Here is a 26,017-nt window from a genome sequence, read left to right as displayed (position 1 = left end):
ATATGCTGGTAATTCACATATAAACATACAAAAAAATCAGTCCCACTGATAGTTGGAAAACTGCAAAGCAAAACAGTAGAGAGATGTAATTTCTTGACTTTTAGGTTGAAAAATTTGCTAATATAATATATGGGCCAGAGTGTGGAGAAGTAGAAACTGTATTTTTGATGGTACAGTTTTAAGGGAGGATATTTTGCCAATACTGTGAAAATTTAAAAAGCATGTACCTTTTAACACAGCATTTCCACTTCTCCTTGGCTATCTACTCTAGGAATTAATTCACTTGTATATACAAAGAGCAGTATTGAAGGGTTTTCACTGTAGCAATATTGGTAATAGGAAAACTTAAATGCTCACCCAAAAGTGAACTATAGAGCACTATGAAGCAATAAAAATGTGGCTCAGCATGGACTGACGTAGAAATAGATACAATACTTAGAGATAAGACACATCATTAAGTTAAAAAGACAAGCTTATAATGCCATTTATAAAGTGTGAAAAGAAAGAAATCCCACAAAACAAACTTCTATTTCTGTATGTACTTATAGATGCATGTAGATGCAGAGAGAAAGTTAGAAAGGAGGATCAATACCAAACTAAAGACAGCGGGAGCCTAGCGGTGGTGGGGAAATGGAACCGTGGGTGTGGCTTAGTGACAGCTTTTACAGTGAGAATGTGCTTGTGCATTTAATAGTATAATTTAATAAATCAAAATAGAAAAATATGTAAATACTGAGGCTTCAGCTCCAGAGATTCTTAATTGGATGGTTGTGGTGGGAATTGGTGTTTATTTTTGACGTCTTCCTGAATGATTCTGATACCACAGGTTTGAATATTGGCTATTGGAGACCATATAGTAAAGTCTTCAGTTCAGCTTCTTATGTGTTTTCTATAATAGAACTCCTTGTTAAATCTGGCATAGTGCTTGTTTTGGCAACATATACACTAAAACTGAAGTGATACAGTGAAGATTAGCATGGGCCCTGTGTGAGGATGACACACACATTGTGAAACATTCCATAATTGTGAGACATTCCCTATAGGTAAATTTTATGTCCTGTGTATTTTACCACAATTTAAAAATATAACAGTTTCATTTAATTAAAACCATAGAGAAGGATTTCAGTTAACTGGGACCTTTGTCACTAACTCAAATGTTGTCTGTCTCTGTTTATTTTATTTTTTAAAATTTTTTGTGTCTTTTTTTTTAACATCTTTATTGGAGTATAATTGCTTTACATTGGTGTGTTAGTTTCTGCTTTATAACAAAGTGAATCAGCTATACATATACATACATTCCCATATCTCTTCCCTCTTGCGTCTCCCTCCCTCCCACCCTCCCTATCCCACCCCTCTAGGTGGTCAAAAAACACCGAGCTGATCTCCCTGTGCTATGCGGCTGCTTCCCACTAGCTATCTATTTTACGTGTCTCTGTTTAAATGAACATGGGTTTTTCCATTTGTCTTCAGGCAAAGCTCTATCTTTTCTCACCTGTAGCATTTTTAGGTGTGAGGAGTCTGGGCCTGTCCATGACAACTCAGCACACTGCGTTTACCTGTCTCCTATGCTATGTTCAAGCACACCACTTCTGCACACTGTCGCTCAGCTCCCATGAGTCGAAACAGTGTCCAATCTGAAGAGAGTTCCTTCTGATCTCAGGGAAGCATCCGTTTACCCTCCAGTTTCCTATTCCATTTTCTGTCCTGTTGGGAGCCAGAAAACAGAAAGAAAGGGCTCAGGTCCATGACTGTGCCCAAGTGAAGAGAACCACAGGAAGAACATTCTTGTGAATAGGAGGCAGCTCACCAGGTCGCTGCAGAAATATTGTTTTTTATTATGGGATGCTACTCTAGGCCCTGTTACATAAATTATAGTATAAAATCCTCCAAATTCTGAATTCCACCACACATCTGATCATAGGTGGTTTAGATAGGAGGGCATTCAGATTGTGGATCTGTGCAAAAAAGCACTTAGAATAATAATTCCCGGCACATAATAAACACATGCAAATAAACTACTGTTATGTCACATTTAGCCTGGCCCAGTGTGGCTGTTTTACTCATAACCCAGAAACCTTTGTCACATTCTGCATATTTAAACTCAGGAGAAGCATGCACATCACCCTGTGACCAACTGAGTGATGCCCCAACTCACCTTTAATGTAACAAACCTTCCCTGTCTGCTTATCACCTCCTTTTTGGTTTTCCCGTCTCTACCCTCAGTTAGCAAGACAGGGACTCAATGTCGTGCTTATCAGCCGGACACTGGAAAAACTACAGGCCATTGCTGCGGAGATTGGTGAGTGACCCCAAGAAATAAGGGAGATGTTTGTGGAGCCCACCAGCCAAGTCTGCTCCTGTCCTGCCCGTAGAGACATCAGCATCCCTACGTCTGCTCTCTGGAGGCTGGGGTACCAGCCTCCTTAGGGCAGCCCAGTTTACAAAGTTAAGTGCAGGATATAAGTGGCTTTAGTTCACTTCAGTTTAGTTCACCAGGGGTTCTTCAGGCTGCATGAAGCAGGGGCAGACTCACCCCACAAACAGGTCTACTCTCTTCTTTGGTCTAGCGTCTCCATATCTAGAATCAGACTCCCTCATCCAGAGGCCTCAGCTGTCTGATTGCTTGTGCTACTCCCTTCAAAAGCAGGATCTGGGCTTCCCTGGTGGCGCAGTGGTTGAGAGTCTGCCTGCCGATGCAGGGGACACGGGTTCGTGCCCCCCGTCTGGGAAGATCCCACATGCCGCGGAGCGGCTGGGCCCGTGAGCCATGGCTGCTGAGCCTGTGCGTCCGGAGCCTGTGCTCCGCAACGGGAGAGGCCACAACAGTGAGAGGCCCGCGTACCACACACACACACACACACACACACACACACACACACACACACAAAGAAAAGCAGCATCTGTGTTTGGGACTTCACTTCCCTATGTCTATGCTGTGCTCCTTGCAGTAGGGTGAGGGACAATGCTTACTGCTAGTTGTTAGATTAAAAAAAAAAGATTTGATCCAGGGCTGCCACGTATGGTTTTGAAAGTTGTACACTATGCAACCCCAAGAGACAGCATTTATATTATAAAGCTTTATTATTATGATCCACTCTGACATGTTCTTAGTTAATAATGATCATCCTATCCCTTTCTGGGCATTTGCATTTTAATAATAATTACTAATTTAGTAATTGATAAATTCCTGAACTCCAAGGAATGAGTTTTCAACTATGAAGACTCGTGAAGACCATAGCAGGCTGTCTGGGGGAGAGCCTTATTTCTCTGGAGAGAATCTGGGCTTAGAGAAGGCTGTGGGAGGTGTGGGGTTGAGCAGTCGCAACGAGGAGGCTCAGTGCCCTTGAACCAGTGAATTCTGCTTTTGTTTTCTGTCTGGATATCAGAAATAACTTTGACCCAGGACTAGGACATTCTTCAGTGTTTCCCTTACAGTGCTAAAGTGTACTTTTTATCGTCCTTTTGAAAAACAAGTAGTGTCTTTGAACTGCCCCCAAACTTTGCCTTAAGATCACTTGCCCCAGAAATATTGGGTCTAATTGCAGAGCTAAGCAGGCAGCAGCTGGTGAGATCTGCCCATTGCTTTTATATCTAAGAAAGAGCTCCTGCACAAGGCAAGTTCACATAAAACAGTGGAAAGAGGATTGAACTTGGAGGGAGCAGAGTTTGGGTGCCCTTGGTCAAGCTAGTAAGCTTCTCTGAGCCTTAATTTTCTCCTCTGAAAAATGGAGAAAATACCTACTTTACAAGGTTGTTGAGAGGATTAAAAAATATATTGTGAGGGCTTCCCTGGTGGAGCAGTGGTTGAGAGTCCGCCTGCCGATGAAGGGGACATGGGTTCATGCCCCGGTCCAGGAAGATCCCACATGCCGCGGAGCGGCTGGGCCCGTGAGCCATGGCTGCTGAACCTGCACGTCCGGAGCCTGTGCTCCACAACAGGAGAGGCCACAGCAGTGAGAGGCCCACGTACTGAAAAAAAAAAAAAAAAAAAAAATATATATATATAGTACATGTAAATGTTTTATAAATGCTAAATCGTTGGACAAATACAAAGGGTTTCTGAGTGTATGTGACGAGGACCTGACACTCACTGAGCAGAGGCATTGCAATTTGCTCTTACAGCCTTTAGTCCAGGGGTCTGAAACTTGAGCATGCACCACGGTCACCCCTAGCACATGTGAAAACAGATCACCAGGCCATCTCCCAGGGTTTCCCGGTTCAGTAGGTCTGGGGTGGAGCCTGAGATTTTGTGTTTCTAACAAGTTCTCAGTGATGTTGATGCTGTGGTCTGTGGACCTTGCTTTGAGAATCACTGCATTAAGTCTGTTATAATGTCTTTACTTGTCACTGTAGTAACTCTTAGTATCCCATCATTCACAAATCTTTTAACACATCCCAGCATTTATCCGAGGCTATTTCTTTTTTTTTTTTTTTTTTTTTTGGCGGTACGCGGGCCTCTCACTGTTGTGGCCTCTCCCGTTGCGGAGCGCAGGCTCCGGACGCGCAGGCTCAGCGGCCATGGCTCACGGGCCCAGCCGCTCCGCGGCACGTGGGATCTTCCTGGACCGGGGCACGAACCTGCGGCCCCTGCATCGGCAGGCGGACTCTCAACCACTGCGCCACCAGGGAAGCCCCCGAGGCTATTTCTTGTTTCTGATTAAGGTGATGGGCTTGTGCTCTTAAGTGTCTATTCAGGTAGTATAGGAGCATTGGGAGGACATGGGCAAGAGGGGGATTTGGACTCCTGTTCATTAAAAAATAACTGTTGTCTCTAATGCAGAGTGGACGATAGGAAGTAGTGTGAAGATTATACAAGCAGATTTTACCAAAGATGACATCTATGAGTATATTAAAGAAAAACTTAAAGACTTAGAAATTGGAATTTTAGGTAAGTAAATTATAAAATGCAAAGCGTGTTGTAATAAATCAGTGAAACAATTATCTTAGTGATACTTGATTATTCAATAGTAGCTTAAACTTAACCCATGACTATAAGCTGTAGCATTAAACCAAATATTAAAGTTCAGTTCTTCAAGAGGAATTACTGGATTAACAAATTTGTACATGACTTTGGAATGTAGCAAATCTACATATTTCAATCTTCCCAACCATATTTCCTAGTATTAAAATATTTTTCTTTCACTGAACTGATATTGACATTTGGCAGGAAGACGGAAACTTTGGTCTAAAGGAATTAGTTTAGCAAACAAACATCACTGCAATTGATCCATGAAATAGTGAGTCAGTGTGGTTATCTGAGGACTGATTTTCTCATTTGGGAAATGAGATACAATTTTTTTCTGAGATAATTTATAGACAATCTGTTTTGTAACCATATCACAGTACAGTGCTTGTATTGTACATAGAAAGAAGATTTTGATTTCTAGAATAATTACATTTTTACTGATAAAAGTGTAAAACATGTTGCAGGAAAACTGGAAAGAACAGATGAGCATGTAAAAGAGCTATGAATTTCTTGAAATCCTGACAGCCTGAGATAGCATCTTGGTATATATCCTTCCAGATACATACACACATATTTTCAAAATCAGGATTAAACGTATGTACTGTTTTGCAACATTAAAAAAAGTCATACATCACTAGTGTTCTCCCAGGTTTTTAAAACTCTGAGCAGTCATAGTTTTGAATGACTCCATTGCATCCCACCCCCATGATTCATTTTATGTGCATTGTATTATAGGACCACAATTTCTTTCTCTCCAGTTTCCTCACTGTTACCAAATGATGTTGCAACGAACAACCTTGTATATAAATCTTTTGTACACGTTTCCTTGGAAAACTTCCCAAGAATTCCTGGGTTGAATATGACAATTTTTAAGGCTTTCAATAGACATTTGCCATGGGCTCTTCTGACATCTTTTTATTTTGCCTCTTTTGGTCAGTCAACAATGTCGGCATGCTTCCAAACCTTCTCCCGCGTCATTTCCTTAACACGCCGGATGACATCCAGGTAGGCCTATACTCTTCTGTGGATGTTTTCCTCTCACGTGGTCCTGAGCACCCTGGCTGGGTAATCACCAGGGCCAGGAGGGGGTAATGGGATTGTATTCTGTATTCCAGGTGGATGACTGGAGGTCTCCCTTTCTTTTCGCCTGAGTACTTGATACACAGTCAAGGGTACTGCTGTTCACGACTATCTCTAGGATGAGGACATCTTCCCTCTTCTTCACACACCAAAATTTACCTGTGCCAGTCTTTCGGGGATCTGCACTTTGCTTTCTAAGGGAGTAATTCTGCCTAACAAATTCATAGCTTTGTATTCATGGCTTTCTTTGTCTTCCCAGGTAATAAGATTCATTCCACTTTCAGTGTGATAGAAGCCCCTCGCACAGACTCTGTGGTTGGGGTTGTTGTCAGTTCAGCCAGCTTGACTCGGACCCATGACTGCCGTTGCTGGCCATGAGCAAATTTACTACGCGTTTAACAGTCTTCGAAGGCACTATATTTCGACACTTCCTCAGGCCCTGACCTTTGAAGTAGTGGGGTTATAACAATTCTGAACAGGCTAGCATGCTTCTATTCCCTGATCCCGCAAGTATTCCTAAGGTTCTGTGTAGGCCCCACGTCTACTGTGTGGACAAATAATGCCAGATTCCTTGGACCCTGCTGAACATCCTCACCGGCCACACGTCTAACTCCACGGTCCCTGTTTCTGGCACAAGTTGGTGTCTCTCCATTAAGCGGGTTCCGTTCTTGCTTCTCTTTATTTACGTCTGCATTTGTACTTGTCTATGTGTCTGACCCTCTTTTCCTCTGTCTGTCTTGGGTGATTCTAGCAGTTTCTTTAACTGCCCTCTGTAGCCGGGTACCTGTATACCTTGTGTTATACAACCATTCACCTTTCTAATGTCTATGCTATTGTCTTCTAGATCACATATACTAACTTCCCTTCCTTCAGCTGGAAATTAACCATCTCCCTTTGAAAAACTGTTTCCGTATTCCTGCTGAAATTTTCAAGGAAACTCTTAATTGTTTTTGTTTTTGTTTTTGTTTTTGCGGTACGCGGGCCTCTCACTGTTGTGGCCTCTCCCGTTGCGGAGCACAGGCTCCGGACGCGCAGGCTCAGCGGCCATGGTTCACGGGCCCAGCCGCTCCGCGGCACGTGGGATCTTCCCGGACCGGGGCACGAACCCGTGTCCCCTGCATCGGCAGGCGGACTCTCACCCACTGCACCACCAGGGAAGCCCGGAAACTCTTAATTGACTTCTATTCAAGATCACATTCTTATAGAATCATAGTGTGGATGTCAGATGTTTCCCTGTTCTAGTGCATTCTGAATATCAACTAGGAGCCTAATTTGCAGGCTGCGGCAACCACTCAGACACACTTTTGCCCGCTTCCTGGTTGTTTAGCACTGAACACTTTCCAAGAGAAGTTCTCAGATGATCTGGCTGATTCATGATTGTGATTTTTTATTACAGAGCCTCGTCCACTGTAACATCACCTCGGTAGTGAAGGTACGTGATCAATGTATGTGCTCAGTGCATTAAAATGTAGTAGCTGTTGGATCTGGCAACTCAGGAGAATTGGCCCCTTCCCTGTAGATGCAGAATTCTTTAAAATTGAACTGTCCTTTAAAATTGAAATGAGAGACCATGTAGTAGCCTTTTAATTGTCTTGTTTGTTTTCATCAAGAAAATACAGTGCATTCACTCTCCCTAGCATCTGAATCCTTTTTCTGCATTCAGTTTTGTCACATGTCAGAACATATTAGGCCTGATGATGATGAAAATTATTCAGGATTCCAAAGCAACTTAAAAAAAAATAGTATCTTCTTGTGATTTGAGTCTTTGTAAACGGAGGAAAGCTCACTCAGTGTGGAAAAAGGACGGAGGGTGTGGCTTGGATTTTATAGACTCTTGTTGTTCAAAAACTATTTGTTGAAGTGAAGTTCAAGTTCATATGTATTCTGATCCCAGATCAGTTACTGGACAGCATTGGGCCTGCTATTTAGCCCCTTTGAACATCAGATTCTTCATCTGCTATTAAAAGAGTATTGAACTAATTGATGTGTCAGGTGCCATTCAGCACTCAGGTCCTTTTATTAGAATTAACTGCATACGCGTTTATAGGCATGAGTACCACAAAGCTATCCTATGCTGTGTCTTTGTGTGAATAAGAAAAAGGGAGACAAATTGTCTGTGCAGACAATTTGGAGAAAGGTGCTGCTTAAGAGTGGACATAGCCCCATGCGTGGTGAGTAGATGATGCTTTTGTGTGAACACAATATTTCCCTTCCCTCTGGATGATGAGAGCCCTCTAAATGGCTTGTGAGTGAACCCTGGGCTTTCAGCGCACACTCACCCCCACAGCTGGGCACGTTGCTCGGTACACAAAGTTCACAGCTGTGCCTGGCAGCCCTCATAATCACTCTGGATGGTCCAATGGAACTTCAGCAATGACTCAGGTAGGACTGATTTCATGGAACCGGGACCCTTATTGGGGAGCAGCGGGGGGCTATCTCGTCTTCACAGCATGGACTGACGGGGAGAACTGGTTTCCCAGAGGAAAATAGGTTCCTATCAACATCAAAAGAGGGGATGGATGCTGAACAGACCAAAAAAAAATGTTTTTCATGTGGCTAGAGTTGAGCTGACAAAAATTATTTTCACCATTGGTTGTTTTTTTTGTTTTTGTAAGTATACTGGTATTTTATAGTTTCCTGCTCAGTTTTTATTGGTACATACATTCTTTTTATGCTGAGCAATCAATGGCTTTTTAAAATCCCCAGCTGATGTAATTGAAGGTTTTATACGTTCCACTGTTGTCTGCAGCCTTACCACTAAAATCTTTCACATTAATGGATACATTGATCTTTCAGTCTTGGTTCATTTGATCACAGGGTTTCCCAAATGTATTTGACAACCCTCTGACTCTTTTAGCAGAGAAATGCTTTGATTTTCAAAAAAATTATTTTATATCTTGGTAGACACTAACTTCCTTAAGTAACAAAGAAAACAAATTGAAGTTTAGCTTCTAAGTATGCAATGCCCAAATTGGCCACGCTGGTTGGAAGCATGACTAGTATCACTTAATTATTCCAAAGGAACCATCTGGAAACACTAGAGTTCTCTATCAAGCGCAGAGATGGGAGAATGAGTTTGAGGGCAAAGGGAACATGGGATAAGAGACTAAATACTGGAACCTTTGAGACAGGGACCCACAAAGTCCAGTGTTGTATCTCTAATTGGGATCATTCACCCAGTCAGGCTTTTGGGAGACTGAGAAATGCTGTTCAACAATGCTCCAACTATATCCTTAATGAAGTTGGGAGAAGCAAGGAAAGGGTGTTGACATGATCTACTCCTCATGCTTCTCTCACCTCCCTCAAAATCCAGGGTTTCAGAAGGCAGTCCAGCCTAGGAAGCCCTCACCACTCCCACCCCTGCTGCTTCTCCAGAGCAGTGAAAATATTATCTGGAGGCTCCCAGGGATGAGCTTAGGGGCCTTCCTAGGAAATGCAGGGCCCTAGACAGCATGAAAAATTAGGCAAACTTGTCTTCTGGTCCCCAGTGTCCTCTATTTCTCTGCCTCTCCCCATCTGTTTGGATGCTCTCTGTCTCAAACCTGCTCCCAAGACAGGGCCTGATTCCACTCAACTGTACTTTCAAGAACATTTTAGTCCATGGATTTGCCTCTTTCTTAATTCTTAAAATGGGTGCCTTAAAATTATGACATGAAAAGCTTGCTTAATGAAATATTTAAGCTCCAGAACTGGCAGGGAAGACTTCTTCCAGGGACAGTAGGTTGGGGTGGGGAAGGGAGTTTTCAACGCTGTTGTAATTCCAACAGACCAGCAGACATGTTGTATCTAGGGAGCTACTTCACAGACCACCTGCAGGCCGCCAATGAGGCTGCTGTTGAACTGAAGAGATGTCCTTCTCCATCTCATACCTTGTATGTGAGACACACATGGACACTTGTTAGGTTTCCTGACAGCCCCCTAATTCTAACTCCTGTGTGAGTTTTGTAATGGCCAAACTACTTTTGCCTCTCTCCCAGAATGAAGGGTATCTGGGGAGCCTCAGTGTTGGTCCCACAGACATAAGCCAATTTCCATAGTTTTTCACTCCCTTCATTTTCCAGGAAGACTTCAGTTTTATGAAGAAGAAACCAGAGGCCTCTGAACTGTTTGCCATTTGTCTTAGTTGTCTTTTATGGGTTCCAGCTAGACTCTAGTGTTGTCAGAATTACCTCCAATGAGTGTCAGCAGATTTTCAAGGCCATCTGAGAAGATGAACCTGTTTCTCCAGTTTCCTCCAGCACCTACTTGCTAAGTCCCCACGGCACATTGCTACATAGTTCCTTTGTCAGGGCTTAACTTTGCCCTTCTCTTATAGATGACACAGCTGATTCTGAAACACATGGAATCAAGGTAAGGTCTTTCCTTGGAAAAGCCATGGTCTGCCTGGCCTGGCAATCAGCTGACTTGGGGACCAGGGGCATAGTGTTCATCTGCTGCTGCTTTAACAAATGATAAAACTATGATGAAAAGACATGGAGATTATGGTTGGACCAGGCCAGCTTTGCAAGCAGATAAGCATATTTGCAGGTCAAATGTAGCATATACTGGAGGGAGGAAGAGAACAGCAGTTTCAGCAGACATTGTGTTCGAAAAAATAACTCACAGTGAGTATAAAAGAAACTTCAGAAGTTGGCCTGAGACCAAGACCATCTCTTTGTTATTATGCATTTCAGCTCTTGTCAGAATGAATACTCCAGTTTTGGGGTAAAAATCACCACCCCATCAGTGTCTCTATTTATTCCATGTTTTAAATCACCCTATTACAATGCCCATTTGGGAGCTGGTTTTCCTCAGGTGGTATTCACTAAAAGCAAATGGTCCATAGCTTTATCTTACCTAGAGAAAGAAGGGGCTTGGCCTTGTATTCCAATTTGCAGTTTCTTAATTTTTCTGGATTGAATCCACCTAGTTGGGAAGGATTAAGGATATTGAATTTCAAAAGGGTAAGTAAGAACCCCAGAGACTTGTGTAGGAGTGCCTGTGTGAGCAGATGATGGACTGTCAAATTCCACCCAAGACAGGATTCTGCATATGACATCTGTCCTGTTGTGGGTCATCTTTATGAGTCAGAAGGGACCTTGAGCTCATGTGGTCACATTTGAGAGAGAAGGACCACTTCCCCCTTGAGTCTTGTCTGAGCTGAGTTGGTTCTCTGCATTTTGGTGGTGGACCTTTGCTGTAGCAGAGCCCCTGTTTCCATTCACAAGCTCTTGAAGTCCACTGACTGCCGAGTGGCATCACGGTGTGGTGTAGTTCATGACTGAGGTGAAGTTCCACTCACAGTTCTTGGAAGCAGAACACTTAGCACACATGGAAACCTAGAGAGGATGGAAGTTTCCCAGCGTTCCCATGAGCCCCTCTATTTTCTTCCTTCTCAAGGTGTCATCAGGCAGCAGAGCAATTGAAACTTTGTTTCTTGCCCTTTAGGCGGAAAGGTCTCATCTTGAACATATCTTCCGGGGCGGCCCTCTTTCCCTGGCCTCTGTACTCTACATATTCGGCTTCCAAGGTGAGTGACAGATGTGGTCCAAGCCTCCTTCTCCTTCTTCCTTTTGCTTTTCCCATTTAGCATTTTCCTTTGGATCATCTGGCAAGGCGATGGACTGATTTGCCTAGAGACACTCTTCGAGGTACAGGGAGGAGCGAGTCAGCCAGTATCTGGGTGCAAATTAGAAAAAGATGCTGCCCCTGGGCTGATGAAGCCTCGCAGAAGCACAGCCGGGCAGGCGCAGCCCCCATGGAATTCCGGCTCCCACTCACTTCCTTGCCTGGGAGCCCGGCGCTCCTCTGGCCAGCAAGTAACATTGTAGTTTCCCTCCATCCCAGAGGCCTCATCAGGTGTCCTCTTGCCCTAGCCATGAAACAAATCTTTGGAACTGTGGGTGCTCTAGACAAGGCAGAGCTTCCCCCGGGTAGGGTATCTATACGCAGTGGCCCTAGGTATGTATTTATTACAAAACTTATGTTCCTTCTCATTGCGGGAGCTCTTCCCAGACCAAGAAATGAAGTTCTAACTCCCATCAAGACAAACTGCTGCATTTTAAGGTGAAGAAGATAAGCTCCCTGTGGTGTCCTTTGAAATCTGAGTGAATTGGCTCTGACAGAGAATCAAGTCCTTAGATGTTTCTCCTTCTTGCTCCAGGCTTTTGTGTGCACATTTTCCAAGGCACTGCAAGCAGAATATAAAGAGAAAGGAATCATTATCCAGGTAAGGTCAACAGTTCTGAGTCCTTGGGAATGGGAACTCTGGATCCCCATGGTGCCTGGGCCACTGCTTCCTGCAGGACAGGCTGTGCATGTGTGACCAGGAGAGGGGGTTTGGATGACACCATGTGAATTCCTATGACCATAGAGGTGGCAGTGGAGCCACCGTGGTTCTGCCTGCTGCTGCCCTCACCATGCCCTGGGTGTTGGAGAAGGAAATGGGGTGGGATGAGTGAGTGCTCAGAAACACTTGCTACCCAATGCTGCATCAGGACAGAAATAGGTTCTTGTCTAAGCATCCTTTACTCTCCGACCTAGATAGAGGGGACAGGCTCATGTGGGAGGAATTGTGGAGAAGGAACAAAAGAAAACTGAGCACTTGGTCCATGTTGGAAGAGGGGAGAGGGTGCTTCGCCTGGGGGCTGTTCATCTGTGATGGAACACAGAGATCTCCACACCCTGGTTCTTGAGCACTTGGGGAAGAGGTGCTCTGCTCTCCATTTCCCCTACAATGACAGAGTGGTCATGGAGTTGACCTTGTCCTAACTGTAAACAAAGCTGGGTTGTCACTGCTGTCTGTAGGCTGAGCAATATGACGTGCTTCCTTCAGCAACACAGTTAACTCTAAGTGGTTTCTGGAACCTGGCATAAACAGTTTACAGAGGTTTTTGGTTAACTGTTTGGGAAGAAGTTCTATGACATACTATTAGGGATGAAAAAGGCACACTCGGTTATATTTTTAAAATTACTGCTGCACATACTGATTTTCAATTAAAATACCCAGGTGAGAGTATCTCAGTATAAATTAACCAGCTATAGGATGAAGCTTATTCAACTGGCAGATGTGAGTTAATAGCAGGAGCTTTGTAAATAACATCATCTTCCCAGTTGTAGTGAGTGATTGTAACAGACTTGTCAATAGACTACAGTCCCATTCTCTGCCCTGCTGAACTAAAGTCTCACCTAAAAGAGATTCTTCCCTTCTATCCGTTCTCCAACTCCCAGCTGAGGACGGATTCCTTTTGCAACAGCTCTACCTTATATATGCTAAGTTTTCTGCAGTAAAAAAGAATCCCTAAAATCTCATTGGCTTAAAACCACAAAGATAGATTTCTCATTCGTGCTACACATTCACTGTGAACTGTCAGAGGGAATTAGCTCACTGTCGTGACGCAGGGACCCAGGCTGATGGAGCAGCCGCCATCTTGGATATTGTCAGTTGACATGTCAAAGAAAAAGTGGTAGGAGTTCAAGAGACTTGCTTTGATAATTAGAGGCTCTGACAACTACTGAGTCTGTACTTTAGAGCCCATGAGCCACAACTACTGAAGCCTGTATGCTGCAACTACTGAAGCCCATGCACCTAGAGCCTGTGCTCCACAACAAAGAGAAGCCACTGCAATGAGAAGCCCGTGCACTGCAATGAAGAGTAGCCCCTGTTCGCTGCAACTAGAGAAAGCCTGTGCACAGCAACAAAGAACTAACAGAGCCAAAAAAAAGTCACATGTCACTTTTGCTCATACTCATTGGTCAGATCTGGTCACATGGTCCCACCCAACCATAGGGACCCAGAAAGTACAATTCTATCATGCGTCTGGAAGAAAGAAGAACTAGAAATATTTGGTGAACAACACTAAATATTAGTGTTGAGTATCAAGTCTTAGCATCATCTCGATCTTGATAACTGTGGGCCAGAGATGCTGTAGCTGCTAAGTTAGTGGGTTCTGTGGGGCAGAAGGTGTGGGAGGAGGTGAGGAAGGGGGAGGGAGCCCCTTCCCTCATGCAGAAGGCTCAGAGCTGCTCCAAGTCCTGGAAGAGACACTGTGACATTCTGAAAACCAACTGGTCTCTCCAAACACGCATGTAATTGGTGCTCAATAAATATTTGTAAAATTCCTGAGGAAGTATGGACTGTACTCTTGGGTTTGATTTTCAAATCCCAGTGCTGCCATCTATCATCTGAGTGTTTTGGACAGCTTGCTTAAACTCTGTGAGTTTGTTTCCCCATTTGTAAAACGTGGTTTATAATAGCTGCTTCTCTGGGTTACTGTGACGATCTAATGAATAAATAAGTATGCAAATTTAACCAATATTTATTGAGCCCTTGTTTTATACATAAAGGTGTTTTGTCAACCAAAACTCACTGTAAGAATGGAAACACTTTTTATTATTTCCCTATCTGAAAACTGGGTTTGAAAATACAAGCTTCTTATATTTTTCTAAGAATACACTTTGAGCTCTTTGGAAGAAAAGTGTTATGCAAATTAATAACTGCATTCATTTCCATGAGAACCAGTTGAATTGAATTGACTGACATACATTGGATTAAATTATGAAACAACGTAATTTCAAGTATGATGAGGAAAAAAAACGTGATGTGACAAAAATTTCAAAGGTGATGTGAAGAAAAAGAAAACAAGCATGGATTTTTTTTTTTCCCTAAAGATGCCAAGGTCTCTGTGTCTGGGAATAAAGTAAGAAACCCCATTATGAAACCTCATGCCAGGCCACAAGGTGGTGAGACCACCAGTGGAAACATGGTATTGGGTTTTCAGGGTACAGTGTGCTGTTGTTTATTTGTCTTACCATGACAGGAAAGATTATGAGGTATGTGCCACTCCTGGCTCCTAACCGAAGTGTGAAAGTGGGAATCTAAAATACTTGAAAGTGCTCCAATTTGGTTATATGTGTTAGAAATAAATTTCTGTGATAGGGTTGCCAGGTAAAACACAGGACATCCAGTTAAATTTGAATTTCAGATAACAAATAATCTTTTGAGAATAAGTGTGTCCCATGCAATACTTGGGATATAATTAAACTGAAAAATTTTTCCATTGTTTGTCTTCAAATATAACTGGGTGTCCTGCATTTTCACTTTCTAAGTTGGGGAACCGTGCTGTAAGACAGAGCTCCTCATTCACCCTGTGTGCATTTGAACCACTTGGTGTTGTGTGGCTAAGGCCTCAGCTTGAGTTAGTTGCCACGTTAAGCCAGAAACTGACCTTTCTGATTCCCAGCTCTGTGCTCGTTCTATACCTTTAACTGTTCTATTATCGTATAGTAGCCTGAGACTTTTTAGGGGGAGAACAGAGTTGGGACATGAAGGGATGGTAAAATGGGTATTAGTTTCTCAGGCCTGGGCAGATTGCTCCTGTGTTACGGTCTTTATTTCCCATTGTAGGTGCTCACCCCGTATGCTGTTTCAACCCCGATGACAAAGTATCTAAATACCAACATGATAACCAAGACTGCTGATGAGTTTGTTAAAGAATCACTGAATTATGTCACGATTGGAGACGAAACCTGTGGCTGCCTCGCCCATGAAATCTTGGTAATTGATAACTTCTCCTTTCTTGAAGCAAGGGAGGACAGACAAGCAGGGGGCCCTAGCAGGGCTTAGCCAGCTCTCCCTTGCTGTTGGAGCGTTCAGCCGTTCTCTGTCACGCAAGGATAATGATGCCAGAGGTATACTGCTGAGGGTAGTCCAGCCTGTGAAAAGGTGTATCTAGCAAGGGGAAGGAGAAGCTGAAGCGCTGGGTGCCCAGCCTAGAGATAACTCTGAAGTTGGCAAATCTCACCCTTGGCCGCCTCACCTCTGCCCTCAGAAAGTAAGGCGGCTCCCAGAGCTTTGTGAAGGTCAGGCCAAAACACAGGGTGCTTCCCTGTAGGGGCTGTTGATGTCCTTGGCCCTCTGTGCCAGGAAATGTTTAACTCTCCGGGAAAAACCCCAAAATAAAACAAAACACCTTGATTTGTAGCGTTTGCTGATTTCCATGACTGATGTTAAGTTACCAGTGTGTTGTCACTGCACATGAATTCAGGAGGAGAGTTCACGATTGGCTCTCGTGAGAAAGTACAAGCTGGTTCCTGTACACCACGGACTTCATCAAACATGGAAATAAAGTCTGAAGTATAGGGCATGAGGAGTTCTTACCATCCCTGGGCTGCTTTTAGGAAAAAACACAAACAGGAAACAAAGGTAGACTTGAGTTTCACACTAATACTGAAAACAAACAGTGTCAGGGTAGTTCTGTTTCCATCATCACCAAAGAATTTTAGACAGATCTTTACTTTCCCTTCATATGTCAACTTGCTCCTCTGCCTCATACGTTTTTCTACCTTGGGAATTAGGCTTCTTTATTTCTCTCTTTCTCTTTCTGATGCTAGAGAGATTCATGGGTCAAGGCACTAAATCCTCCCAAAGCATTCAGCTGTCTCCTGGGACTCAGTACTGAGACTCCGGCAAGAGATACTGAATTGTCTTAGCTGATTACTTGCTACTTTTACTGTAGAATCTCAACAACGTGCAGAATCGCCGTTTGAACGCACAGTGCAAAGTGGACAAGCAGAAAGAATATAAGATCTTTATTTTGCCTATTGCCGATCTGGTTTTTCTTCAGACCACTACTTGCTGCATGGCACGAAAACAAATTAGTGGAATGTCTAATGAGTTTAAACTTAGTTTGATCTGATCATCTAAACTGTCCATTTAGGAAATAGGCTGTCCATTATTTAGAGAAAAATGTTCGGTCTTGCCTGAGTGTCCCTTCTTCTTCTGGCCTCTCTCACTAAAATGACACTGGGGAAAGAGTCCCTATGAATTCCTGCTGGTCCTTAAGTGTGTGTGGCTGGTGTCCCTAATCTATCTGATGGTGGCTCACCTTGCTGGTTTATGTCTGTGGGGGGTGTGGGGATAACTCCTTCTGTCCTTTTGGCTAGGCCAATGCATTCCCCAGCTACTGATGGCTGAACATGCCTGAATCTCTGCTACCTCCCTCATCCAGCCAGAGGCCAGCTGTCCATCTGCAACTTTGGTTCACAGAGGCCCTCTGGCTCTCTACTCTGCATCAGCACCAATTTGAACCTGAGGGATGCTGGAAAAGCAAGTCTCAGCACTTACCTCGCTGAGATAATATTCTGTGGCTGCACTCCAGAAGAGTGGAGGCAGTAAACCCTCCTTTGCTACCATTACTTATTTATCACACTTCCCTATCCTTCACCCCAGGCCCCCAGCCCTCCAGCGTAAGCTCAGAGGACACACATATCAGAGGACACACATCTGGCCACGTCTTCCTCTTTCTCTCTTGTACCTCCCACCATCTCCAGGGCAGAAAAAGTACAGGCTTTTTGTATGCTTTCCCGGGGTCACATCCTGTTCATCTCAGAGGGATTTAGGTAGTTCCAGTGGATAAGACATCCTCTTCTCCCCTTAGCAGAACTCTATACTTTTAGTCCTCCAGGATATTGATTTTTTAAATGGAATCCATTAGCATTTAGAAAATGTTTTCTGGAGACAATAGCATGGCTTGCAAGACAATTGTCTTGCTACATACATACTGTAATCCAATTCTAGATGTCAAAAGTTGAATTTTTTTTTTTTTTACTTTTCTCTTTGATTTCTTATGTAACAAATTCTAATCTCTACTGGTAAACAGATGCCAAAAACAGTAGGAAAAAGTCTTTGTGCCTGGGGAAGCAAAAGAGAAAACAAAGGAAAACACATCAATCATTAAAACCATTAAAACCAATTTTGAATGTGCCAGGGTTTAGAAAGATCGTTGAATCTAAAGTTATGGGTAATCAAGTGGAATCAACCAGTAAACAAGCAAGTCTTCTATTTCAAAGAGGTGAGGCAAAGACAGGATGCTCTCTACCCTCAAGGAGTTTTGGGGTAGCAGTTGAGGTGGAACTGGAGCCTCTACCTAAGAATCCGTGTGGAACTTGGGGCTTCATAGTTACCTCATTTAATTTTCCTAAACATCTTGTGAGACAGGACATTTGGCTCCCCTTTTACATTGAGGAAACCAAAGCTCAGAGCTGGATCAGATCAGATGAAGCTTAGATGGATCAGATGGCCCAAGACCACCTGGCTGGTAAAAGTGATGCAAGGGTTTAAGTCCATTTTTGCCTGATGCCAAACCTTTTCTGTTTCCTTCTACATGGCGTCTCCAGGTTGGAAGAAGGTAGATAAAGATGGGGATGGGAGAGGGGGCCTTTTAGAACATTTTCTGGGGACCTGGGATTTCAGTTTATTTTATTTATGCCTGAATTCAGTAAGCCAAAACATTTAGTTCAAGACAAAGCTAATGGAAGGGCTTGATTTTGCTGCGAGAAAAATGAAGTTCCTGAAGAAGATGTTGCATTGATTCATAGACTTGGCCAGTGGAAGAAGAGCTCTACTCTGGTTCCCAGGAACCACCTTTAGTTTCCTGCTTTGGGATACCTCAGAGGATTGCAAAAATCTGAAGGTTCAAGCTGCCTACAAGGCTCAAGTTTTCCTCTAGTTGAACTTCTGTTGTTTTGTAGGTAGACTGAGGAATGTTGGATTAACTGAATCACACTGTGGACAAAATGATTACTTCTGGGGGCCTGGACCTGCCTTATAGGACACAAGTGTAACTTGAGGGCAAGAACCTTCCAAGGCCTGTGCCTCTTGCCTGAAAAGCATTAGGCATTGGTGCCTCAACTTGAGGCTTCCCCCCCTTTTCAAAGCAAATACTCCATGATAATAATTTACACCTTGCTATGACTCATTTCCATTCATTAACTCTTTAAAAGAATTTTTTTCTTCCAGTTTTATTGAGATATAATTGACATACAGCCTTCTATAAGTTTAAGGTGTACATGAAAATGATTTGACTTACATGAAATGATTACCACAGTAAGTTCAGTGAACATTCAGCATCTCACATGGATACAAAATTAAGGAAATAAAAAATTTTTTTTCGTTTGATAAGACCTCGTAGGATTTACTCTCTTAACAACTTTCATATATAACATACAACAGTGTTAACTCTATTTATCTTAACAACTACTTAAAAGATTTGGGACTTAACTTCAGTCATCAGATATACATTTTTAAAGATGATGAATATAAATTGAGATGTTTTCTTGCAACTTCCTTGCTCTTCTTTTCTCCCAGACACTTATGTTTTTGTCTATTAAAGGCAAGCATTCTGAGCCTGATCCCGTCATGGGCCTTCTACAGCAGTGTGTTTCAGAAGATGCTCCTGACTCGCTACATGGACTACCTCAAGCAGAACGCCAACATCACATAGTCCTGGTGGGCTGATGTGCCACCCAACATTGCTTTCTTCACCAAGTTCTGCACTGGCCACAGAGGACCCAGGAACAGACCAGTACCTGTCACCTCCCTGAAGCTGGAGGGCCCATGTCACAGACCCAGTACTTAAAATTCAACTTTGTTTTGCAATTTTACTCAAGTCTGGAGATCTTTGGGAGAGCTGTGATGTAAAAACATGTGTTGTGCAATGGGGTTTTAATAGTTGGAGAAGGTGAGGGTGTCTATAGGTAAAACTGGAAAATTTTCTATATGGGATTATAATATAATGTGGTGAGAAGAAAGCCTCTGATTCTTTGAATATTGGGAACAATTGTACCTAGTAATCTACTTTTATAGCTATATTAAAGAATGTTTGAAATTACTAAACTTTATCAAGACTGCTGTAGTCCTAGGGCGCTCACTGGTTCTCAAACTGGCTTCCTCAGAGACCCAGGAAACTGTCTAGGAGAAGGGGTGGGGCAACAGCTACATCAGGACAGTTTCTGGGGACCCCTCATTTCAGCTAATGCAGCACCAGATTTTTCTATTTCAATTTTATTTGGGATTCTGTGGAAGACTGTGTTTATAAAAATAAAAACAGAAAATATGTTGCTAAAAGTAGTTTCAAAAACCATTGCTCTAATACAGGAGTTGGTATCTGTAGAAATGAGTTTTTACAGGCTCCAGCCCTTGGGTTGCTGGACTGAGGGCTTTAATTGTTAATGCATATGAGGTGGTGTGTTAGGGAACTTCTGTCCTTCAACTCTTGAGGGAGTTGGGGGAGGATCATGCCAGCTGGTGACCCTGCATTGTCTGGCATTGGTCAAGAGTGCTTCCCCAAGACATCATCATGTTCTAGGCACTGCCAATGCTTCGTGGCACTTATCTTTTCTGAGAAGGTCATTTGCATTTAGATTGCATTTAGCAGCAAAGATTATGTGCTGCTGCTCTAGTTTTAAAAGGATTCTGGGATATTTGGTTGGAATTTATGGGACATTTTTATGTTCTGGAGGAAAGCAGAGGATAGAACATTTAAAACCTCAGTAAGCTTAGAAAGTGGACTATAATATCATAGCTCTTATTAGACCTTCTCTGAGGAAAAGACTGGGAAAATTTGACCATTTTAAAGTATAGATATCTACTTATATTTTCTCAGTTATGGGTAACAATAGCAACTATAATACAGGACGCTTTTATGTACTGATTATTAACCTGGTGTCTTTCAGTCCTAAGCTCCACCTTTTATGCTCTGATCTATGGTGATGGTCTGGGGAAGCTTCAAACTCGAGTCCTAAGACACTCACACCAGCTGGCTTTGGGTTAGATTCTGCCTAGGGGAGGCAAATTTGGGAGAGTAAAAGGAGGTAGAAGGGGCTAGGGAAATTTCTTCATGTTTGTACTTCTGTTGCCATCACTCTGCAGAGAGAACAGCTTTAGCCAGACTCAGCACCAATCAAGAGGCAGCCTGTAAGGATCTGAGCACCAGCCCCACAAAGCCCTCTTTAGGTATCTGCGCATTACCATGCAGGGGTCCCCCTCTAAGCATCCAGTTCCCAGAAGCACCACCTCCTCCTTTTTGTTCCACCAGCCCTGCAGTTACTGATATCTGGGTTACTTAGTATCCTCTTTTTGCTCTTTCAGCCTTTCAACTTTGGTGTTACCAATTCCCTCTCTTAAATTCCCTCTGTTTGAAATACTCAGTGTGCTTTTGTTTTGTTTTTGTTTTTTGTGACTGGACGTAACTGAGCCTGGACCTGACATAGTCTGTCACATTGATTATTTTGCTCGATCTCTGAAGCAGCCTGGATGGGTGGAATCTCCATTTTACAATGAAGAATCAAAAACTCCTTATCAGTCAGTATCCCAAGAGGAAACAAAAGACATGTTTGAGCAATTCGAGGAATTCATTGCAAATGTGTGGGAAGGGTGTAGGTAAGTCATCAGAGCTAGTGCTGGAGGGGCGCTTTTTCTACCCCAAGGCCTGAAGGGGCTGGGCAAGGACCAAATACTAGAAGAGAGAGAGAGAGAGAAAGGGAACTGTGTAAGAAGCACTGCCTCAGAGGAACTGCAATCTTTGGCTGAGAGATGCTGCCAGGTGGTGGCCACTCTATAGAGAGGCAGAGGGAAATTGCGATACTGTGGTTTAGAATGATAAATATATATTTCATTTTCATTCCCATTCTTTGGAATTTCCTAAGTGATAAGAGCAACAAATGTGTCAATTGTTGTTCATAATGAGCCCCTTTCAACTGCACTTGAGTTTAAGTTAAGGAGGTGGCTTTTAGAAAGCCCCTAAAGATGACAGTTGGTTGCCAGGGGAACCAATCATGTGATTAGAGCTGGAACTTTTAGCCCCGCTCTTCAGCCTTTGGGGAGGGAAGAAGGGTGGAGATTGAGTTCAATCACCAATGGCCAATGAGTTAATCAATCATGCCTCTCGTGAAGCCTCCATAAAATATGAACTATAACTATGGGGTTTAGAGAACTTCCGGGTTAGTGAACGTGTGGAGGTGCTGGGAAGGTGTTGTGCCCACAGAGGGCATGGAAGCTCTACACCCCTTCACACATACTTTAACCTATGCAGCTCTTTCTCTGGCTGTTCCTGAGTTGTATTCCTTTATACATAAACTGGAAATCTAGTAAGTAAACTGGTTTCCTCAGGTCTGTGAGCCATTCTAGCAAATGATCAAACCTGAGGAGGGGTTGTGGGAACTTCTGATTTACAGCCAGTTGGTCAGAAGCCCAGATAACAGCCTGGACTTGCAATTGACATATGAAGTGGGAGCAGTCTTGAGGGACTGAGCCCTTAACCTGTGGGATCTGATGCACTCTTCAGGTAGATAGTGTCAGAATTGAGTTGAATTGTAGGACATCCAGTGGGTGTCCAAGAATTGCTTGCTGTGGGAAAATCTCCCTGCATAGTCGGTGATCAGAATTACTTGAGAGTAGACAGAGGGTTGAGTGGAAAAACAGGGGTGTTTTACCTTTACTGGAATGATACCCAAACTTCATTCTCCTGCTGTCTTCTGGGCCTCCTGCTGGTGCCTCCCATTGGCCATATCCAACTGGAAGCTCACTGATGTAAGTCATAAGGTTAATCTCCTGAGATACCAAGTTTCGGGTGGGGAGGGGGAAGGGTAGAGGCTGGATCTGGAGAAAAGGGATGCAACATAAGCCCCACATATTAGGTGATTTGTCCAAGTCGTACCATTAATAGTTGGTAGCACCTGGATTGGGACATTGGGCTTCTTTCTTACTACACTTCACTCTATGTTTCAAAAGGGGTAAAACTTTAAGCCCAAAGAGTAAGCATCTCATTGTGGAATTTATGATATCAGCAAAGTGGGGGGTATTTTACAGACATTAAAGGCTAATCTACTTAAACGTGAGACAATCATGGTTGCTTGCTGTACCAGTTATTATTGCTGTGTAATAAGTGATGCCCAACTTAGTAGCATAAAATGACAACAATTTTCTTGTGCTTACAGATTTTGTGCATCAGAAAGGGCACAGTGGGAAGGTTTGTTTTGCTCCATGATATCTGGGGGCTCAGCTGGGAAGACTCAATGACTGGAAATGATTCAGCTTCCGGAGCTAGAATCATCTGAAGGGTTGCTTAGTTACGTGTCTGGCAATGGATGGGAGTTGCTGCCTGGGACCCCAGATGGGGCTGCAGGATGGAAACCTACGCATGGCTTCTCTAAATGCAGCTTGGTTTTCCTCACAGCATGGTGGCTGGGTTCCAAGAATGAGCATCCCAGAGAAAACTAGGAGGAAGCCATACTGTTTATATGACTTAACCTTGGAAGTCGCATGGCATCATTTGAAAGCCCTCCCAGATTCAATGGGAGGGAACACAAACGCCACCTCTTGATGGGAGAAGTATCACATGTAATAGGAAATATTGTTGTGACCATCTCTGGAAAATACAACGAGCCACACTAATTAATTCTTGTTTGTCCTGGCCTATATCAATTATGGAGAGTTACTTGGCATTTCAACTACTGATGGAGCAACTCATAAAAGTGTAGATACTGTGTTTCAAAACCTTTACTTCAATCTCTGGTAAATTGGCCTTTGGGGAAGAACTTCTACAACCAACAGCTTAGGTGAGAAAAGGAATGCAGTTCAGCTAATAAAACCTGGGGCAGATGTTAGAGATAAATTTTTAGTTGTGTGATATAGGGGTTTTTCCAATGTATTAATTCTGGGTAGATTTGAATGATTGATTATCTAACAAGCTTTCTGAGGGTCTTTAAGAGAACATTTCCTCATAGGAAAAGCCCTAAGATGTTGGACTGGATGAAATGAGGGTAGAAAAATTCTGTATTTTAAGATCTTTATTCCCATCACCACTAGCACTAGATAATAACTAACATTTGTTGAGTACTAATAATGTGTCAGGGACTATGTAAATCCTTCCTATATAATAACTTAGGAAGTAGGTAGGAAATCATATTATTATTGCCTTCATTTTACAGATGAGGAAACTGAGGCACAGAAAAGTTGAGTAACTCATACCGATTCACCTGACCAGTGAGTGACAGAGCTGGGATATGAACGTGTGTCCTCTTCCAGCATCTGTAGGCTAAAGCACTATAGTATAGCCCTAACTGTCTGGATAAGGTTCTTTAATTGGGAGTAAGGCCAAGGGGTGAACACTATTGCCCCCAACTTTGTAGTTTTCACTTTCACATGTCCTGGAGAGAGGGGAGGAATTGGGCTTTGCAACCAGGCCCACGTGTCTCGATTTCAACACTGACCATTTTCCAAATTCACCATCATCTGGGAATCATTTGGGAACAGCGAGGCTTGCCAAACTTCACAGAACTTTTGTTTCTGCTGAGGAGTACTGAGCTCTTGTTCCTTGCCTGATTCTCTTCTTTTTGTTTGGAGGTCTTGGGAGCCTGAGGAACGGCATCAGCAGCTGGTCATTCTTCCAGCCTTCCATCTGTATTACCTCCCTGGATGCCAAAGGCGGAAGAATCCCTCTGACAACACTTGGAGCAGGAAAATGAGGTGATTATGGGCTGCTGCTCCGAAAAAGTTGGGAGCTGTTGCTGGGGCAGTTCCCTGAGGCATCATCCATTTCTTGTTCTTGTGGGATGGGAACCAGAACGCCCCACTTCAAAAAGACTTTTTTAGCCAGAGCTTGCCAGAGAAAGCTGAAGACGGTCATCCCAAGGTCAGCATGATTTTAATCATGTTTGTCTGCGTCCGATGCCAAAAAAGATGATTATTCTCATTGTAGTTTATCCACTGTGCTTAAGGTGCAGTCTGTTTTAACTTGTGACTGCCCTCTAATGGTCTAGGACAGAGATTGTTGGTTTTTTTTTATATATATATAAACCTATAGGAGTTTAGAACAGAATTCAATTTGGGGAAAGAAATCTCTCAAATTATTTTTACTTCTTTTTTTTTTAATTAAGGTATACTTGACATATAACATAATATTAGTTTCAAGTGTACAACATAATTCGATACGTGTATATAAAATGATCAGCACAATAAGTTTAGTTAACATCCATCATCACACGTTTACAAAAGTTTTTTCTTGTGATGAGAACTTTTAAGGTCTACTCTCTTAACCCCTTTCAAATATACAACACAGTATTGTTACCTTTAGTCCCCATGCTGCACATGATATCACCAGGACTTGCTTATTTCATAACCTTTTGACCACCCTCACCCCCCCACCCCACACCATGCCTCTGCTAACCGTCAATCTGCTCTCTGTATCTATGAATTTGGGTTTTTAAAAAAGATTCCACATATACAGGAGATCATACTGTATTTGTCTTTTCTGTCTGACTTGTTTATCTTAGCATAATGCCCTCAAGGTCCAGCCTTCAATTCTTTCTTTTTTTGAGCTACTTTTGTGAGTGTGTGTGTTTGTGTATCTGTGTACGGCATCATCAAGAGAGAAAGAAGAGGAGAGAAGAGGAGAGAAACTGTTTCAGTTTCACACACTCTGACAAGATGGCTGACAATGGGCCAAGGCACTTAGCCTCTTCAGTAAAATTACCTCAGCAGTAAAGTTAGAAGTTTTTATCACATGATCTATAATTTTCAATTCAGCTCTTATAGTCTATGCATCTCAAGTAAGTTTTGCAAATAAACTTTCTTTCTCAATCCTTAAAAAATAATTTTCCTGATTATAAAATACATGTAGTATAGGAAATATAGAAACTATAGAAGAAAGAGAAGAAAATAAAAACCACCATTTATCCCACCACCCAATATTAGCCATTCTTCATTGATTATGGATTTTCTTTTATAAATTTTCTCTGTGTGTGTGTCTAAGTGCAGATTTTATATTCTGCCTCTCCCCTTAAGATTATAGCATGAGATTTCTTTGTGTTAATCAGTATTCAGAAAATGATTTACAATGGTTACTTAAATGACTCAACATCGTTTATTTTACCATCTTTTTTTTTGCTTTGCATTTAGGTATTTTCTTACTTTTAAAATCTTAAAAATAACTTACACCTATATGCATCCTTTTTTTTTTTTTTTGCAGTATGCAGGCTTCTCACTGCTGTGGCCTCTCCCGTTGCGGCATGTGGGATCTTCCTGGACCGGGGCATGAACCCGTGTCCCCTGCATCGGCAGGCAGACTCTCAACCACTGCACCACCAGGGAAGCCCCACCAGTATACATCCTTTATATGCATCTTTTTTACAGTTGTTGATGTTGATGTTTTG

At 42.8% G+C, this 26,017-nt stretch overlaps 1 protein-coding gene across 1 annotated transcript in view; it reads left to right on the top strand.

The window, feature by feature from the left end:
* HSD17B3 (hydroxysteroid 17-beta dehydrogenase 3) overlaps window positions 1-19,308 on the top strand; it is a gene marked incomplete at both ends in the record, with an annotated part of 37,317 nt that extends 18,009 nt beyond the window's left edge. The window contains 9 exons of the mRNA XM_082657281.1: window positions 2,224-2,299; window positions 4,781-4,888; window positions 5,904-5,971; window positions 7,443-7,478; window positions 10,362-10,396; window positions 11,474-11,555; window positions 12,189-12,254; window positions 15,432-15,581; window positions 19,198-19,308. Coding sequence (XP_082513407.1) covers window positions 2,224-2,299; window positions 4,781-4,888; window positions 5,904-5,971; window positions 7,443-7,478; window positions 10,362-10,396; window positions 11,474-11,555; window positions 12,189-12,254; window positions 15,432-15,581; window positions 19,198-19,308 — 732 coding nt within the window. The remainder of the gene's footprint in view (window positions 1-2,223; window positions 2,300-4,780; window positions 4,889-5,903; window positions 5,972-7,442; window positions 7,479-10,361; window positions 10,397-11,473; window positions 11,556-12,188; window positions 12,255-15,431; window positions 15,582-19,197) is intronic.
* Between the last annotated feature and the right edge of the window lie 6,709 nt (window positions 19,309-26,017).

Source organism: Grampus griseus (assembly GCF_964374135.1).
Source record: "Grampus griseus genome assembly, chromosome: 6".
NCBI classification, from domain to species: domain Eukaryota; kingdom Metazoa; phylum Chordata; class Mammalia; order Artiodactyla; family Delphinidae; genus Grampus; species Grampus griseus.
This window is presented reverse-complemented; position numbering and strand designations above follow the sequence as displayed.